Below are 19845 nucleotides of genomic sequence, written 5' to 3'. Positions count from 1 at the left end.
CTGAACATTTCAAAGAAACAGTGACGGGAAGAAGGAAAAAAAAAAAAAATGCTTTTGGAGCTTTGGAGTAACCACAGTGTGTGTGTGTGTGTGTGTGTGTACACACACATTTATAGAAAGTTTAAAAAGAATTGAATTCTAAAATCATCTCCTGTTATTTTTAATATCAAACACTAATAAGCTCATAAATGAAACTGAAGTCATTTTTATTAATCCACGGCATAAAATAAACAAAACCCCTTCAAAGACTCTCATGACTCTTGTGACCGAAACAGTCGCTCCCAAAAAAACATTCTAGTTACTTCTTTATCAAGTATCCAGGTTACATTATTATCCACAACAAAAAAACAACAATAAAACAGATTTTTGGAAAGTCTAGTAAGACGGGTCACTTCTCTCTGAAATATGTTACAACACTGCAAAAGAAAGAAATAGTGACTTATTTATAAAGTAACCAGACTACTTTATTAGTCTCTACAAAAACTTAGAAACTACAGAAACTTAGTTACCCTTTTTAAAAACGACAATGCTACTTCATTAGTCACTATAAGTGAAAGATAGAAAACGGAAAATACGAGAAAATACTTATTTGTAAAGTAACCAGACTACTTTGTTAGCCACTGTCAAAAAAGAAAGTAGTTACTTCTTTATACGCAAACAAATGACTTTACTAGCCACAACAAAACAGTGAAAAGAGAGGTAATTCCTTCTTATAAGATAACGAGGTTACTTGATGAGTCACTATAAATAAAAGTGGAAGAAAGTTACTTCACTATAAAGTACCTGTGTAAATTCAAAAGTCACTGCAAAAAAGTACAAAAGAAAACAAAAAAAAATGAACCAGATTATAAGTCGCTTAAAAAAAAAAGAATAAAAGTGAGTCGCTTTATTAGTCACTGAAAATAAAATAAACAAATAACAAAATAACTTGCTTTAGTTTTAAAAATGATTTTTGTTTTTAACTTCATGCACGTTATGTTACTGCAGTTTGTTTTTTAGGTAAACTGGAGAAAATGCATTTTTTTGTTCATACAACTTAAGATAAGTTCGTTTTATGAGGCATTTTGTCAATCAACTGGAAATGTAGTGTCTGTGTCACTACAAAACCTTAATTAAAGTAAAATATCCATTTAACTCTGAGTCAACTTATTATCTTATATGAAAACTGATTTGATTGATTGAAGTTACTCAACTAAATGTTTTGATTTTCGCCACCAACATTGCTTGAAATTCTCTTTAATTACTTCTTAATAATTCAGTGACTTACAGCTGAATCCAATTAATTGTATTTAAACTTCCTAATGCTAAAGAGGTAAATGATTACCATTATCAAAGTACATGCAAAGTGGCGGGCTCCCTCTGCGTACTGCTGGGTTTCGTGTTTCACATCACACATGTGTAAGTTGTATACTGAACCATGACTGCCTTGCAAATCGAGCCGTGATTTCCATTAAAAAAAAAAAAAAAAAATCCAACTTACATGTCCACATGTTGAGCTGCCGCACACAGAACCGGAGCTTTGAAGCTCGTTGTCTCAGGGTTTTAACTGGGTGACACATCCAGGAGCTGTAACTCTATTCTGGATACGCTTTTTGTTTTTCTTTTAAATATTGGGACCGTTTGTTCTGTTTCCTCCACCGCCCTCCAATGTGAGCCCCCCCCCCCCCCCCCCATCCCCATCGCCACTGCTGCTCACAAAAACAAAGAATCTTAATTTGATTTTGAAAAAGAAAAAGAGGAGGGGTGGTGGAGGAGGGGGGGGGGGGTGAAAAGATATCCACATGGTCAGCATAATTTAATGAGACAGAGTGTGAAAGGAACTAAGTGGATAACCAAAATGCAGAGTGGGATTGTGGGTGGGTGGAGGATGAAGTCAGTGATATTTCAGCATCCCTGGGTGGTTGGAGAGAAAGAAGGGGTGGGGGTGGGGGGGGCGAGAGACGGCGTTGGTGGTGTTGAGTGGTTGGGAGTGTTACCGTGCCAGGAATGGAAGCAGCAGATTTAACTGTAGTGTGTGTGTGTGTGTGTGTGTGTGTGGGGGGCCATATGGACAGACGTGGTGTCATTATTTGAACACGAGTCCCCCCCCCCACTCACCCCAACCCCCCCCCGGCCTGTTTAGACAAGCAGGATTTGCATGTTGGGGTTTTTTTGAAGCCGGGCGTCCTGGGGGCAGGGCGAGGTGCGGTGGGCGGAGAGGGAGCCCCCGTCTTCACCGTGCTGTGGGTGTGGCCGCCCCCGCCCCCCCCCACCCTCGAACAGGTCGCACTCCTGACCTCCACATCGCCGTGCTCCACCGTGTCGCACTTTCTAAATGCTTCTCACCCCCCCCACGACCCACCCTCCAGGAATTTAAGCACGTTCTCGATGCGTTGATGTAATCGTTCGCCGAAAGTCTGGCGGGTCGACGGAGTCGCAGATTTGACCCTGAACTCCCCGCTTCGCTTGGAATCTGAACTGGAGATGATGTCAGTGAGGAGAGTGGATCAGTAATGTGTTTGGATGTGAAACATTAGGCCGGGACTTTTAACACAATGAACAGAATCGGTGACATTTCTTTTCTTTTTTTTTTCTTTTTTAATTAACTTTATTGAAGCTGAAAGCAGGAAGAAAAAAAACAAACAACCGACAGCGCATACACGTTTTTCCCCAAAACGAAATACAGCGGCGTACACGCGGAAATATAAACAGAATACCTCCACAAACACACACATTCAGATCGTCGTGCCAAAAAAAAGGGGGGGGGGGGGGGGGGGGGCTCCCTTTATGGAACAGGACATCATGAAAGTGCCAAGAAAAACACTCTTCAGGCCGGCGAGTCGTTCCAGTGTTATCCAGTGATTTCGCTTTAATGACCAGGAGAAAAAAAAGAAAAAGAAAAAGTTTGACCCCCCCCCCTTTTTTTTTTTTTGCTTGATTCTAGAAAAAGAAGAATCCAAAATAAAACTTAGGCTTTGTGGCAAAAAGCATCTCCTGGTCAAGCAGTGATTTTCAGCTTTGTATAATTACCAATTTGCGGCCCTTAGAAAAACACCCCCTTGAGGGTGCTGTTCCAATAAAATATAGCCTCCGACAAAGAAAGAAAGAAAAAAAAAAGGGGGGGGGGCTGGGGGGGCTGGTGTTGAGCAACAGAAGAAAGTTCTGGGTTAAACAGAAGAGGGAAGTGTAAAAGGGAAGGGGAGGCTGAGTGAGCACGGCGTGTACCATACCTAGGACAGGGTGTCACAATGAGACGTGTTGCAATAAGGTGTGTGCACGCCTGGATCCTCAACAGAGCCAACTCACACACACACACACACACAAAAGTACAGTGCTGACATCACTCCATCTGCGTTTGCAAACAGGAGAAAGAAGAAGAAAGAACGGAAAAAAAAAAAAAAAAAAAACACAGTTCCTCACATAAAACCGCGTTAAAAAAACCCTCACGGACGTCAGCGGAGGAGATAAACAATGGGGGTGGGGGTGGGGGGGGGGCGCCGTGTCTCCCGACGTTTCACAAGCAGCTGGGGATAAAGGGAAGTGACATCGCGGCGCACACCTCCGAATGGGAACTGATGCTCAACTGGAACAATGACAGTAACAAAGACACGGAGGACAAAACAGGATGCTGGTCAAGATGAAAGAGCCCGAAATGTCAGACAGCCTACAGACTGTTGTCGCCTTGCAATCTTAACAGCCAACACCAGTCTGATAAGCTATCTGACAGGCCGGGAGAGTGACGGACATGCCGGAGACGTACGCATGTACAGACGACAACAATGGGCGAGAGAGAGAGAGAGACAGAGAGAGAGAGAGAGAGAGAGAGAGAGAGAGAGAGAGAGAGAGAGAGAGAAAAGCGAATCCTAATCCTACTTACCATGACATGAGAAAAGAGGGGATGTGAGTGTTGGGAGTGGAGCCGGTGCAGTGCGCAGGGTTCAGTTCGCTCAACAGTACCCCTCTGTTTTGAATCTACTCGAGTGATTCGTCTCCTGGCGCCGTGACTGGGGCAGTGCAACGAGTTCATTCGAAGGTTCAGCTGAGGTAACGGCACAGACGCTTTTCACTGTGCGCTTGAGGGTTTTTTCTTTTTTTTTTTTTCTCTCTCTCTCTCTCTCTCTCTCTCCCCCCCTCCCCGCCGCCGCCGCCGCTCTAGCGCCCACTGCGCTCAGTCCAGCGTAGCACAGCAGCGGTACAGAGAGAGGAGAAGAAAATAGCACATTTCACTGGCAATTATGGGGGGGGGAGAAGAAGAAGAAGAAGAAAAAAAAAAAGAGAGCGAGGAAGGTATATATCGAGAGCAAGCTGACATTATCCAATGAGGCAAAAAAAAAAAAAGAAAAAGAGGAGGATTCGGTACACAAAACTGCAGTTTTGTTTAAGAGCTACTTGTGACATAAGCCTGCCGTCCTCATCTCGGAGAGAGAGACAAAAAAAAAAAAAAAAAAAAAAAAAATCTCGGTGAACAAGTGGAGACAAAAGAAGACGACTTATTAAAAACACTGAGCGCCTCAGAGTTAAACGGAGCAGCTTCCAGACAGACGGACGGTTGTTCTAGTGGAGCGCGATCCGCTTTAATCCACAAAAGATTTAAAAAAAAAAAAAAAAAAAAAAGAGAGCAAGCGCGAGAGAGAGAGAGAGAGAGAGAGAGAGAGAGAGAGAGCAACAAATGTGGAAGCTCCCTCAACCTACTATCTCGGTCTGGCTCTCCCCGTCTCGCAGGCGGTAGTAGATCTGATTCAATATATGGCTGCATCTGGTAAAGTCGCCCCGGGCTGACTCATGCGCTCCCTTCCTGGAAGCAGAACAATAAGGGCAGACAAAGGGACCGGCCGGGTGAATCATGGCTGATTTATCATTTCTCATCCAAAAGTACTGCGACGGGCTCCACTCGCACACCACAAAAGACGAGGGCCATCAAAATATAATAATAAATAAATATATAAATATAAAGCACCACTTAGACTTTACAACATTTGTCAATATCGCTGCTACAACTTGGCTTTGAGCTCCACAACGTGGGGGAATTATTTACAGTCCACTTGGCGTGTCTTATCTAAGTACAGCCGACAACTCCACAGTACGGTCCGCGAATACACAATGTCTTATAAATAACCTATAAATAGATCAGAACAAAATAAAATACAAACAGACCGAGCTGGCATCACACGAGGCAACAGATTTAAATAACTCCATCTTATTTTGAAGCGTCTAAGTGGACGTGAGAGCGGCTGAAGAATTATTGCTCCCAACGTGCTCCTCCAGAGCATCAACACCGACACAACAGGCTGACGAGACACCTACCTCGCAGAGAACAATCCGCCCAAAATCGCTACCAAACGCAAAAATAAATAAATAAATAAATAGATAAATAAAATAGAAACAAGCACATGGAAGTCCCAAGTTCGACACGGACATGTTGCTACAGTAAGCGGAGAGAAACCAGATGGGAGCTGATACTTTTCTTCAGATAATGGTGGGGTGTCAGCCAGGAGGGAGAGGAGTGGTGGGAGCCCCCCCCCCCCACTTCCACCTCCAACCCATACCCCTTGGTGGTGGTGGTGGTGGGGGGGGGGTCGAGCGGGCTTTCCCCCCCCCCCAAAAAAAGTTGCCGGGGCCCTCACTCCGCCTTGCTCCCCGAGCGCTTCTCCTGCCGCCGGCGCTTGGCGTGGCTCTGAGCCATGGAGTTGACAATGGAGCAGACAAAGAAGCATACCATGATGACCACAACCTTCTCGAAGAGCCACGACAGCCAGTTCTCCTCCTGCCAGGAACCGCGGAGAGAAGAGAGGAGCTCAGTCAGTGAGCGGCGAGCTGAGGGATCTCCCCCCCCCCACCACCACCGCCGCCGCCACCCCACGACCCCACACACACACACTCCGTCACCCCACACCCTGCTCTCCCCTCTCTGCCCCCTGATGCTGTAGGCTAGGTGGGGATCCAGCTCCATGTGCAGGACAGATAGAGATCAGGGGTAATAAAACACGCGGCAGCCCCCACCGTCCTCCCTCACCAACGCCCCCGCTGACCCCAGCCTGCAGCCTGCCTCCACCAAGTTAAATTGCCTCGCTTCTCTCCTGTAACTGCTGGAGGCTCAAGTTACAAGAAAAAAAGGAACATTGTTCTAGAAATGCCTTAATCTGTCCTTGTGCAACTCAAAGTCTATCCTTTTCTTTTTCTTTTCTTTTTTTTTTTCTTTCTCGCCCCTCTCCGTGCTAGTGAGCACAGAAGAGAGAGAGAGAGAGAGAGGGAGTGCGAGAGAGTGAGAGAGAGAGAGAGAGAGAGAGAAAATGTTTTTAATGAATCACTTAAAACCATGGAGAAGAGGGAGGCGGGGGCAAAAGAAAAGCTTTGGAAGAGAAAAAGGCTACAGCTACAACTGGCTCTTTTTGTTCTAGACAGGGGGGTTTTGATGGATTGTCACTGGGCGGCGGGGCGGGGTGGGGTGGGGTGGGGTGGGGGTAGCTGGAGGCCGCCCCGGTCTACAGTTAGCTGGGTCTCAGGCGGGGCACTGAGTGCAAGTGTGTGTGTGACACACAAGGGGAGTGACCACACTCACACACACTCTCCCAATTGGTAAGACGGAGCATGAGTCAGCACGCCCCGCGCTACAGTAGTACAGTTCAATACAGCAAGTGGAGCCAGACCCCACACTGGCCCCTCTCCTCTTCCTCCTCCTCTTCTTCCTCCTCCCTCCCTCCTCTCCTCTCCTCTCCCCTCCCCTCCCCTCCCTCCCTCCCTCCCTCCCTCCCTCCCTCCCTCCGAGCCCGCCCAGGGCAGCGCTAACCTAGTCTGTCATTCCGGTCCTAAACAAGTGCCTGTAATTTACTATATCGCTACAGGAAGGAGTCAAATCGACCAACATGTGATCTCAAACGAACAACAAAAATAAAATATTACATAACTAACGTTATAATCATGTAAAGAATTAGTTTAGAATCTGAACTAAAGTGGGACAGGTAGAGCAGGTGTGACAAAAAAAAAGACAAAAAAAGAAACTGGTGTAAGTGGGGGGGGGGGATGGGGTCAGGCTTTAAAGGAAGGCTCGGATAAAGAGAGGAACGACACACGGGAGGAAGAAGAGGAAAAGAAAAAAAGTGGAGGGAGAAGGAGTAAAAGAGGCAAAAGTAAGGGGGCCGCATTCTTCTCTTGGCGCGCACACGTGAATGAATAGAGGCGGCGAGCCGGGGGCTGCCGAGGCCCCCCCCCCCCCCCTGTACTTACAGTTGGGATCCCCTCTCCGGTGTGATGGTGCAGCTTGGCCTTCTGGGCCTCCAAGTACTCTCTGAAGGGCTTCTGCAGTGCCGCACCCAGCAGTGGAACAGCTCTGTTTCCACCAACGGAGAGAGAGAGGGGGGGGGGTGGTGGTGGTGGTGGGGTTGGATGGGAGTGAGGTGGGGAAGGGAGGGGAGGAGGGAGGGAGGGGGGCACAAATCACGTCACATCATTGTTACTCACCAGCCCAAGGGCAGCAACAAAGGGAGGCATGCTGTCCTATCTCCTGTACAGTGTCGGTCTCGCCTGCTTCCTCTCTCCCGAGAAAGAGAGAAAGACGGGAGAGAGAGAGAGCGATCCCGCCACTGCTCATCCTCCTCCTCCTCCTCCTCCTCCTCTCCCCCTCACACACACACATAAACACGCAGCGTAACAGAAAATATCGCTGTTTTTCAAAAAGAAAAAAAAAAAAGAAAAAAAAAAGAAAGAAAGAAAAATGAAAAAGAGACAAAAAAAAAAGAAGCCAGGAGATATAAAGTTGGCCGGTCCTCGGTACGGCTGCTGCGGCAGCAGTAGTCACCCACATTCTCCCGCTCTCCTCTCCTCTCCTCTCCTCTCCTCTTCTCTCTCTCTCTCTCTCAACACACATACTCAGCTTCCTCTCCCTCGCTCGCTCGCTCGCTCTCGCTCACGGTGAACCCGTTCAACTCCCCTGCAGTGCCTCCTCCGCCGCTGCAGCGGGGAGAAATGAATGACTTCTCAGAACTCTCACATTTATCACAGGCGGTTCCTGTAAGAACTGGTTTCAGCCAATTAATGAGGAAGTGAGTCGTACCCGAGTGTCATCACTGGCTGAGACCTGGGGGGGGATGGCCCACAGGGGGGAGGGCGCTCTTAAGACAGCCCATATTAGGAAACCCTTTACAAGATTTAGCCACCAACTACAAGCATACTACCGAACAACCCCCCCCACCACCACCACCTCCCCTTCCCTCCCTCCACCCCAACACACACACACACACACACACACACAAAAAGATGTGCGATTGCTCTGGAATAGCGAATCAGCGGCCCATCCCTGGGCAGGAGTTAGTGATTAATCACTGAACAAATACACACTAAAGACCGTCGCTTCTTTCTCTTTTTGCGGCACCACGCAGTCAATTACATCCCCCGAGTTATTGTCTCCACAGCCTCGCTCACGTTACACTTCTTTTTAACGTCGTCTGCCGGCGTTATGTGTGTGTGTGTGTGTGTAGGGGGGGAATCGTGGAAAAGCTACAGAGGCACATCAAAAGATTTTTTTTTTTTTTTGCGTGGGCGGCCGTGTCACATACGGTTGAGTTTATAGCTGATAACTTTCTCTGAAGGAGGCGAGTCACTTCCGTCCCTCACCCACGTATACTGTACACACATACACCTATGTTATGGGAGGGAGGGAGGGAGGAGGAGGGGGGGCCAAAAAAAAAAGCAGGTCGTGTGTTAAATGATTGAATTTACAACGTGGAAGCCTTTTTAGTAATGATTAACTTTATTACAGGTAATGGATACCCGACGTGTGAACGGGCTTAAAGCAGACAGGAAGTCCAACAGATGGATTTAAATTACACAATAGAAAAATGGTTGAGGACAAACTGTGTCAAAAACCAAGCTCAGATCTTTTTTTTTTTTTGGAGGGAAACAAAAGCCCCCCCCCCCCCCCTCCTAACTTCAAAAATATTCCCAACACACACTCACAAACAAAAATGTAACTTTAAAAAAACACAAAAAAACCCAACAACAAATTACGAGTTTGTAGTCAAAGAGCGGAAAGCTACGGAGAAATGCACAAGTTCGTCAGATAAAAAGAGTAAAGGCAGGAACAAAGAAGGGGAGAAAGAGCTTTTTGAGAAATGGCGGGCGAATCATCTCCTACATGATGAGCAATACTGAGTCATGAGCCGGGGCAAATCCACCAACAAAGACGCTCAAAGCTCGCAGTCCAAAGCAAGAATTTAATGCCACACAGTCGGGACTGGTTCCTGATCCTTCCATTAAACACCTGACGGCTCTGTCTTCTTTTTCGGGGGACATATTTTCACTTTCACTGAGTTTGATGGATTTGAGAATGCTTTACTGTAAGTGTGCTCATGATTTACGTACCTGTGTGTGTGTGTGTGTGTGTGTGTGTGTGTAAGCAGCTAAAGTTAACTTTCTGTGTGCTCTCCGTCACATGTGCATGCTTAAAATGTTTGTAATGCTCTTGTAAAAACAACAACAAAAAAGATCAGTAAATGTGTAAATGTGAGAATCCTGTGAGTTTCTTTGTGCGCCTGAGCAGCCGAAGGAGAGTGAGACAGAAAAGAAAAGATTTATACTCGTAATAACATGTAATTTGGCAAACAATGAGCCTGAGATATATACAACTGAAGAACAAACTGTAACTACTTTGTGAAAATCATCTGCTTCAACTAAAAGAGTGAAATATTCCTCCTCACTTGTGTCTTTCTGTACTTTATGGAAGGAGAAGGAGAAGAAGGTAAATATCTAGGAGCAAAACCATTTGACAGAAAGCAATTTGTTTTTTTGTTTTTTTACACCCGTGAAGTTTTTGTGAACTCTAATGGATTATTTAAATATGCATGTCCTTAAAGCTCGATGTCTTTAAATGTAGTTCTGACGAGGCTACGAATGCTAAAATGTCTCTTACAGGAAATAAAGCCCTGAGTGATATTTAATCTACTAAAAAAGAAGTCTAAACGCCTTCACTTCCACTAAGTTTGTAGCTTTTGCTCACTAGATTTTCTCACTTTCAAAGAAAAGAACCAACCGAGTTTTTACTGAGAAATGAAAAAAAAAAAGGAACCGTTTTTGTGTATTTCTTATTAAAATCCTCTTTTTGTTTGACTGTATCCAGAAATATAAATGTAAAAAATTTACTATCAGGTGTAAACAGATCTATAAAAACCAGAGTTTTTCGCTTTGTTTCTCCTAAAGAGAAAGAAATATGGCGCAGTTAAAAAGAATAATAATAACAGTAATGAAAAGTCTTAAAATGTAGGTGGCTTTCGAACCATAAAACTCTGCATGTGTGGATCCTATCAAACTTTATAACTGCTGTTCTGCAATTGATTAAATCACTTCCAGAAGTTGTGCAGGAAAGTAGAAAAAAAAAACACCATAAGAGGCTTTCAATTACTTGGGTTATAAAAAGAAAGATTTTTTTTAAGCATATGTATATATATGACTAATCGTCGACACAGTAAATATGTTTTATATAGCAGCACATGTTCTCTACCAGAAGCATGGGTGATAATTTATGTATTAACCGAGCTTAAAGCCTCCTGAATGCAGATAGTCAGGGGAGAAAAAAAATGCAGCTTTGTTAATAAACCGATTAAATCAATAGATATTCAACACAAATAAAAATGCAGCCACGAGAATTGACATAAAGCAGATACAGGAGGAGACTTTAATTTGTTCATTCGTGTGTCATCGCCTCACGTGTCACACTCACATCAGACAAAAGTGTCACGGTGAAACCTGCAAGGTGAAAATATTTAGATTTGACTTCATGAGGAGCTTTAAAAAAAAAAAAAAGGTAACTAAATATTTTGGAAGAATGTGAAGAATTTGAGAAGAGGAGAGAAAAGACTGCACACTTCCTTTGTTCTCGCTGGTTTACATTTCAAGACTGGTTTACATTTTTGGGGGGAAAATGGAGAAATATCACTTCATCCAAGTCGAGTTTCAAAGCTTTTTAAAGCACCGGGGTGAATATATGAGCACGTGAACTGGTGTGATAATGCAGAGATAGAAGAGAAACCAGGGCACAACCACCACTCTCCTGAAATACCACTCAAAATAATCACTTTTTCCATTTTCCCAAATAATTCTCAGTGCGGCCGTACGGCAAGTCACTGCAACCAAAACAACTTTATCAGCGTGTTTGGAGAAAATGTGCCACTTTATTATATTTTACATGAGAGCATCACTCTTTTTTCCCTTTTTTGACACCACGCACACGCACACACACACACACACACACACACACACACACACACACACACACACACACACACACACACACACACACACACACACACACACACACACACACGTAAAATGGAATGATGGGATGTTTAACAAAAGGTTTTGAACTTTTAATATATTTTCCAAGTTGAAATATTCAGATTCCTGGTGACAGTCTTCTGCCTCGTATTGTTAACAAAGATAACAAGATAAACTGTTTGTTTGTGTAGTTCCGGGGCAGTAAACAAAAAAAAGAAGAAAAAAAAGCATTGAAAATCTGATTATATTTCCAAAGCCACGCCATTCATTCATATCTTGAAAGTCCATCGTCGTCCCTGTCGTTTTGAATAAAGCTTTGAAACCGTGCCACGCTCGACCCTGGAGCAAAGTCTAACTTGATCAATAACCAGACAAAAGATAAATAAATAATGAAAAATGGAAATGAAAGGGCTACAGTACGATCGGTGAATAAAGAGGAAAACCCCCCAGATCTGTCAGCTTCCTGTATCCTGATTAGAGCCGCTTATTTCATTTGCACATCTCAGCATCTCATTCTTTTAATGCACTATCATTTCCTGCTGCTCTTCACGGAGAGCGGGGCATGTTTAGACGTCCTGTGTTTCTTCTGTAAAAAAAAAAAAAAAAAATCAAATTCCACAGGCCATGAGTCAGATGTGACCTCTGACGCCGCCGACCTCCGATGCCACTTGAATAGACGCTCTTAAAAATGACATTTTTTTTCTTTCTTCGTGCTAATGAAATCCCACAATCAGTCAGATGACACACACACACACACACACACACACACACACACACACACACACACACACACACACACACACACACACACACACACACACACGTGCCCTGATGCCTCAGCAGGATGGTGGTGGCTTGTGGGTGGGGGGGTGGAGGGGGGTGTAGATAGAGAACAAGGGCTCACATGACAGCCAAACCCAGGCCAGGTCCAACGGGTTACGACATCACCACAACAACTGGCTTAGGCAATCGCTAGTGTTACCCAACCCTGTGCAGGGCCATAGTTCACACCTAACATAACAGCGCCGGCGGTGTGGGGAGACGGCGCTCTGACCCCGCGCTCCTCCAACTCTGACCTCGTCCAAAACACCGACAGAAGCTTTCGATTTTAGTCCTGCTTTGATGACTTGCTACTGCTCCAAACCCGAGCTGGAAATTGAAATAGTGGAATCAGGGGAGGTGTGTGTGTGCGTGTGTGTGTGTGTGTGTGCGTGTTTTACTTCAGGGTAAGGAAAACTGTGATTCACGTGCAAATGTTGTAAGGCAATATCTGTGTTTGCCTGTGGGTGCGTGTCTGTTCCTCCTCCAGTTCGACCAGGCTTTTTCCCAATGACTTCACCACTAAAGCATGGAGCCCACTCCTGGACGGAGATCCCCCTGCCCAGGGTGTTTATCACATCCCTGCTGCATAGCCATCTGTGTCAGCCAGCACGCACACACACACACACACTTACAGCACACACACACACACACACGGACACATGCTATCCTCTTGGGTACCCGCAGAGCTGCCAGGAAATCAGGGGGCACCAATTATAGCAGTCTATTATTCCTCTCACTTCCCAGACAACCACATAAAACAGCGCTGAGATCCGTACCGACACGCAGGTCGGCAGGCCACTGGGTAACCGGGACCCGGACCCCGACGCTGTGGCAGAGAGGGGGGGGGGGTGGTTGTCCAGCGCTGTGTCACGTGTGACTGCGGACGCATCCGGACAAGTTGTTGCTGCCGCTACTTGTAGAGCGGCAGCAACAGGCAGGCCAGAAATAGAAGAGGAGGCAAATGTAGAGGAGGAAAAAAGAAGAGGTGTGTGTGTGTCTTCTTTCATCCTGTGATGTCATGTTTAAGGGGGGATCTGCTGATGCATCGGGGCAATAGTCACCTTGTTTTTTTCCCACAGTGGGATGCTTTCAGAGGAACAAAATGACCCGGCGGTAACCACACGTACTGGGTTTCACTTGAAGTGACACTTCATCAGCCCCCGAAAACCCACAGAACACCGAAACGCACAAGAGGGGTTCCCTGGGCTCGCGTCGCCACGTTCAACTGAAACCCGGCGAAGAAACAAAAAAAAAGGAGGTCAGGGGGTGGAACGTCGATGACATATGGAATAAATGAGAACTGTCTTGAAGCCCCGACCGTCCCGTAAATGAGACGTATGTCTCAAATCTAACACAGGAGCCGAACCGGCGAGGCGGAAGAGGCTCACGGTGGGACCGTATAGACCCTGCGTGGTGTGTCACAGATGTGATCGCGCGTCTCAGACAACCACATGGGTTACTACATACCTGTTAAAAGCCACAAGCTTCTCTATAGCTTCCGTTTCAACCCTGCAAGTTGCAGTGAGGGTTTTTTTTTAGGCTTAAATTGTGAGACCAATTAAATCCCACTTTTTTCTGTTTGGTACAAGAAAGAATTCATTTTTGAAACGTTTTAAATATAGTACATTGGAATGAAAAAAAACAAACCCCAAACAAACGTAGGAACATCAATTTTGCATGAACGTGGTTTAAGACATGAGGAGATTTCCCAAGGCGAGACATCAGTGCGATAAATACATTCAGAGTAGTGAAGAAAACACGGAATGATTAATACGTCTGGGATTAAAACACACGCGGGAGTTGTATTTTTTTAAAAAAATTTTTTAAAGAAAAGTTTTGGTTGCCGTGGTTTTCCAGCCGGACAACACAGTAAAACGCTGTGTGTTACATGGAGCGGAACAACATGTCCGTTCTGACTGAGGTGAGATGGATGCAGGGCGGAGAGGCAAGAGGCGAGAGGGGTCCGGACGTCTGGCCTCTGAGTCAGGGTCTGTCTGGGATGACTCCTCTCACAGAAATCACACACACACACACACACACACACACACGCACACACACGTTCCTGACAACTGCCGAAATTACAGTGCGCATTATCGTGTTTATGGGATTTACAAAACAATACACTTCAGTAGAAGATGCTGATTAAGAGCTCGGGGTCACGCTGTGCTCTCCTGATAAATGAGCTGCTCCCAAAAAAAAAGAAAAAAAAAAAAGAATCAATGGTGAACTGTTTCCTAAAACAACACACACACAGGACATTTGGCATCCCCACGAATAAATACATGGCAGCTTCGCGGGCCCAGCATGTGCAGAGATGATTTGATGAGCGAGCAGCATGTGTGGTGTGGCACCGAGTGTGAGAATCGAGACCAAAACAAATGAATCGAAGGGCGGTGGGGGGGGGGGGTGAGTAAAGCAGGAAGTCCTGAGAGGAACATTATATGACACCAGGCCTGGAACACACACATTTGACCTCTCCCTCTTTTTGTGTCTTCCTAGCTTTCTCTCACACTCACACTCACACACACACACACACACACACTCACTCCTTTGAGGACTCTGACTGTGCTATTAATCACAGAAATAGGCCCGTAGTAGACAACCTGAACAATAAGTCTTCTTGAGCGACTTAATATTATTCTAAATGGCCGTAGTGAGATCGCTCTGGCTCTGCGTCAGACCTCTCATGGACTCTCACTGCCGCTGTGTTTTCCGAGCTAATCAGGACAGAGAGAGAGAAAGTGGATGCCCCCACTGTGCCCGGCGTTAAACTTAATGACGCCATATAAAACTGGAGGCGGCCGTGACCCGCCACGCCGTCGCTCGCTCGCGCCGCCTCGCCCCCAGTGTTCGCCTCCGATCCCGTCCCGGCTGCGTTCGGGTGAGTGGGGCAGGCGGATGGAAGGACGGGATCAATGGCATCTTTGTCAGGGTGCTTCTCAGGTGACCGGGGCGCCCAGTGACTAATAGGATCGAAAATACTCCCTTCCTGCAGATTGGGTTAACAGGAAGACTTTGCTCATGCGGCTCAAAGGCGGCTATTTATAGGGGCAGTAATGTGACAAAGGTACAAGGGGTTACACTTCGCCATACTTAAACAAACTGGAAAGGGAAAAAAAAAAAAAAAGCTTTCAACTGTTGGCTGTTTTGTTTATTACACATAAATGATTGATGGATTGAGGAAACTGATTGCCTCAATTGGCTGCACTCAACGTCACACAGGCAGGAGCTGTGATACAGAGCTAAAAAAAAAAAAAAAAAAAAAAAAAAATTCCCTTCTTGCCGGTAGACGTTCAAACATCCTTTTAGCTCAAACATCACATTCAGTCTGAAACCACACAAACCCAGTTTCTATCAGAGTCGACGGTGTGCGATCAAATGGGTGGAATTCAGTGGAAACAAGTGGTAACAGGCTCTTTGTCACCTCAAACTCCTGCAGTTCATTACTTTTATGTAGTCAGTCACAAAAAAACCCAACTGAATTACTGTGAAAACCAAGAATAGTTTGATTTGCATGCTTCGTAGAAATTTCACTTCTCCAGCAACCAGACTTTTAAAGTCTACAGTCAAGAAAACCACTTCTTAAATTAACTGGACTACTTTTGGAACGCATGCATCGCAACTTCATAGAAGCTGCATTTCTATCAGAACTACCGCCTGTTTTTAAGCCTTCATATGCTCATTGAAATACTTCCTAATTTGAAAATTTGATCCCAAGGATGTTCATGAGAAAAGGTATTTCTCTACAGACGGGAGGTAAAAATGCTGCGATTTGACCAAAAGCACAATAACTTTGCAATTTTTAAATCTTGTTTGTTACATCCTTTACACACTTAAGTACAAAAACAGTTCTTTGAATGCGACACAGAACATGAATTGGGCATAAGAATATAAACTGAGCTACTGTCATGTGCTTTCTCGGTTTATATTTGCAGTGATGGTGGCATATTTGATGTTATGAGCATCACTCTGGGACTAAGAGTAAATTAAATCGTGATATTTCAAGAACTGTTAAGCAAATGCGTTATTTTCACAATTTTCTGTAATTGGAGAAGGCCAACTTTTATTTTCAACCATCAATTTACCTTGGAAAATTGCACATTTGTATTTAGCATTTAAAAAAAATGACATATTTGGCATCAAACAAACCAGAATAAAGAGCTTAAAAAAAAACAGATTTTGCTTTAAAATGAGATCTCTAGCTATACATAGTTCTGCTCTGATCATAACGCCACAGCCTGACCTGCTGACCTTCCGTTCCTGCTGTGATCTCTGCCGACGGCCTGGTGCAGCAGGAGAAGCCATCTGCAGGCTGATTGTTCTGGTAATAGACTTCCACCTGGGAGAGACACTATCATGGAAATAGGTGCATTCTCATGGAAGCCCACCAGGTATCCTCACACAGCGGTCTCCGCTTGGGAACCTTTTCAGGGCCCGAGTCCTCTCTGCATGCCAATGACTGTCTCCCCGAGAGGGCGGTGAAGGATTACCTCCGTTTATACAATGCACGGGAGGAGAGGACTCAATCATGATGATTGATTATTGGCAAGAGTCATTTAAAATGATGTGCTACTCTTACAATAGATCCTCAAACTCTGTCCCATCCTGCCACTGGTATTTCGTCTTTATTTTGGTATTTCAGACGGTTCACCAGCAGCCCACTAACACCCCACTGAGGCCACAGCTTCTTATTGACGATAAGAAGAACCTAAATAATTGAGATTAGGTGATCTTTTCTTGAGTGAAAGTAGTCGAAACAGTATTTTCAGATTTCTATGTGAAAATGAGAATATTTGCAACTTCGCTTTCCTATTTTAAGTTTTCACATATAAGTAAATAAAAAAAAAAAAGGGCAAGAAACAAAAATGACGACTGCGACCCCCGAGGAAAATCCTCTGCGTGGTCAGAAGCCACAGGCGAGAGCTCCATCCTCAACCCAGGACTGTTTGTTTTGGTCCCACCGAGAAGCGTCACACTGCCCTCGCTGTGTCAAGCTTTGTTTGTTTAAGAAAAAAAAAAAAATTGTATTTCTAATTCAGAAATGACCTCAAATGCATTATTTTGGAGTGTGGGATGAAACCAGAGTACACAAAGAAATCCCAAGCATGTAAACTCCCAGTGTGAAGCTACAACGAGGTTTGAATATGAAACGCTGGACTGCATCATTGAACCGAGACGTTTTAACATCAATTGTTTGATTTCGGGAAAATATCTTTTACGTCATGTAGCCTCTGCGCCACAGCGAAGGAAAACGTAAATGTTTAAATTCAAATGTCATTGTGCCGGTTCGACACACTCGAGTTAAAACTGGGCTGCATGTGGCCCCGGAACTAAAATGTATTTGACACCCCTGATTTACAGTATATTATATTATATATACATTATTCTATTATTACAAATCTTGAAATGAACTTGCAGTCAATGACACAAGAAAGGGGGGGAAACTGAATTGGAAAGATACTTCTACTGCCATCAAACTCGAATTACACTCATTCATATACAGAGAATATTAAGTGGTAGATTGCGTGACGAGTTCTCTCTTCAGTGAACAGACACTGGACGCCTCCTGCAGATGTTGAGATCACAGATTACTTCACACTAAGTGACCGACTTTTCCCTCCCGCGGCAGGATCGGTTGAGAAAGGTCGTCTCATAATTAACCAGCACATAAACCTACTGAACCGTATCGTGTTTTTATGTTCAGGCTTCAGAGTCATCGGTTTCCCAGCGTCTCCGGATCCCGCGAACCCGCTCCCAACCACAGTTGCCGCTGACGAGGTGCGAACGGGCCGGAATGCCCCGGAGGCCGACTCCACCGACGGCCCTCGTCACCACGACTCCTCTCGCAATTTAGGGGAGACTTCTGCCGTTTTCCATTTTTCAACTTCCAACGTCGTCACGGGCGAACGTCTGCTGGCATCAACGGCGGCGACTCGCAGGAGGAGGAGGATCAAACGAGGAGACTGGAGACCCAGACACAGGAAAGCTCCCCGTTCCATTACTGCACCCACCCCCCCCCCGTATATCTCCATCTCGCTGGCTCATGAAGGCCGAGATAAGAGAGAGGAGGACAAGGAGGACTGGGCACGGGGGGAAAAAAGATGGATCTGCTGCCGTGGAGCTGGGCCGGGCCCGGTGTGTGAAGTCCATGTAGGGTCATCACAATCGCGGAAAATGTTCCGATTCAAATGTTTGCTCTTTGAACTGAAGAAAATCTGCAGCCATTTAACATAATTCCTTTATCTGTTCGACAGGAAAAGTGCTCATCAATCACTGGGGAAGAAAAAGTAACATATATAAGCGGTGCCAGAATGAGTCCTTCCTGTTGGTCTTCATGGAAACTGGAAAACTGAATTAGAATGATAAAAAAAGTCCCGCTCCAGAGGACTCAAGACACTGAAAAATGGATATATTATGAATTAAAGAAAAGTGTAAGGGTATAGTGAATGATAAAAACAGATTAATTTGATCATTTATGCATTAGAACATTTCCACCTTACACTGCATTTTCATTTAAAACGTCGAAAGAAACTGGAAATTGATTCTTTGTTCAAATGCGTCTAATTGCTCATCCGCAAACTTCCCATATCTGCTTTAGGAGATGATTTAATGACGTAATATATTATTCTTTATCAAGTGTTGAACACATGACTAATTACAATTGAATGAAATGGATTTGAATTCATTAAATTGCGGCGTTTGCTGCACATGTACGGCTCTGAAACCATGTTAGTTTTGTTTGAGATTACTTTTTGAGACATTTCCATGTCATTAGACTGTTCTAATGGAAAGTAAGTAAATCAGACGGGATAAAAAAAATGGTACAATCTTACTATTACATGTTTGCTGAATCAACACGAGAGTCAAACCACGTGGGAAAGCACGGACGGCTGCTATTGACTTTAACTGGGTACAAATGCAAAATATATGGAGGGAAAAGTACCTAAATTTCGCATGTTTAGCTTGTATGTGCTTAGATTTTGGGACCATCGTGTCCATATTATGGTGAGTTTATAGAAAACGTCAAAGTTACCATATATGGTCAAAACGTGCCTGATGGAAGGGTGCATGAAAAGGTAAAATACACAAAGACTAAAAGCTGACTCAACGCATACTTACTAAAGATGAAAAAGAGTTTTTTTCTTTTGAGTTTTAATAACCTGTTATTTATTACTTTTTTTTTTTTTAATCTTCATGATTCATGCAAAAAGAAAAAAAAAACTAAACAAAAAGTGTGCATTTTTTTCCCCGTGTGTGTGACTCCAGGTAAAAAGTCCTGAGGAGTGTAAAATAAATACCAGCATGAGAGCTCTTGACATCCAACTGCTTCAGATGGTGATCAAAGACTTGTCTTGCTGTGAGCTTGCAGAATTCTCTCCCGACTTAAACAATGACTGTACACGCACGGCTGGACTTGAAGAGGAGACATCTGTACATTAGTCACAGGACGCAGGAGATCCAGCAAGTCTGATCAGACACACAGCTCCAGCCGACCTGCTTATCAGCCTCCGCCATCAGCCCAATGGATTTATTGTGACTTAAGTGTCGGTTCAAAGAAAGAAAAAGCAAAAAAACCCACAAAATATATATATATGTATGTATAATCGACATTATTTTCCTCCAGGTGAAAGATTCTTTGTACGACAAGGAAAAGAATCGTGAAAATCATTGAGCAGAGATGCACAAGTCTGTTTTGGAAAAAAAGAAGAAAAGAAAAAGAAGAACCAATCCGTCAAGTTATGAACTGTCTGACATGCCTTTTCTGGAGTAATTACAAAA

General features: G+C 44.6%; 1 protein-coding gene across 1 annotated transcript in view; it reads right to left on the bottom strand.

Annotated features, from left to right (window-relative positions):
* Window positions 1-2383: 2383 nt before the first annotated feature.
* LOC308139588 (vacuole membrane protein 1-like) overlaps window positions 2384-19845 on the bottom strand; it is a gene marked incomplete at its 5' end in the record, with an annotated part of 58902 nt that continues 41440 nt past the window's right edge. The window contains 2 exons of the mRNA XM_080509050.1: window positions 2384-5743; window positions 7204-7306. Of these exons, the coding sequence (XP_080365176.1) occupies window positions 5600-5743; window positions 7204-7306 (247 nt within the window). The 3' untranslated portion in view covers window positions 2384-5599. The remainder of the gene's footprint in view (window positions 5744-7203; window positions 7307-19845) is intronic.

This window comes from Blennius ocellaris (genome assembly GCF_963422515.1).
Source record: "Blennius ocellaris genome assembly, chromosome: 14".
Taxonomy (NCBI): Eukaryota; Metazoa; Chordata; class Actinopteri; order Blenniiformes; family Blenniidae; genus Blennius; species Blennius ocellaris.
Note: the sequence above shows the minus strand (reverse complement) of the source record. Positions and strands in the feature narration are given on the sequence as shown.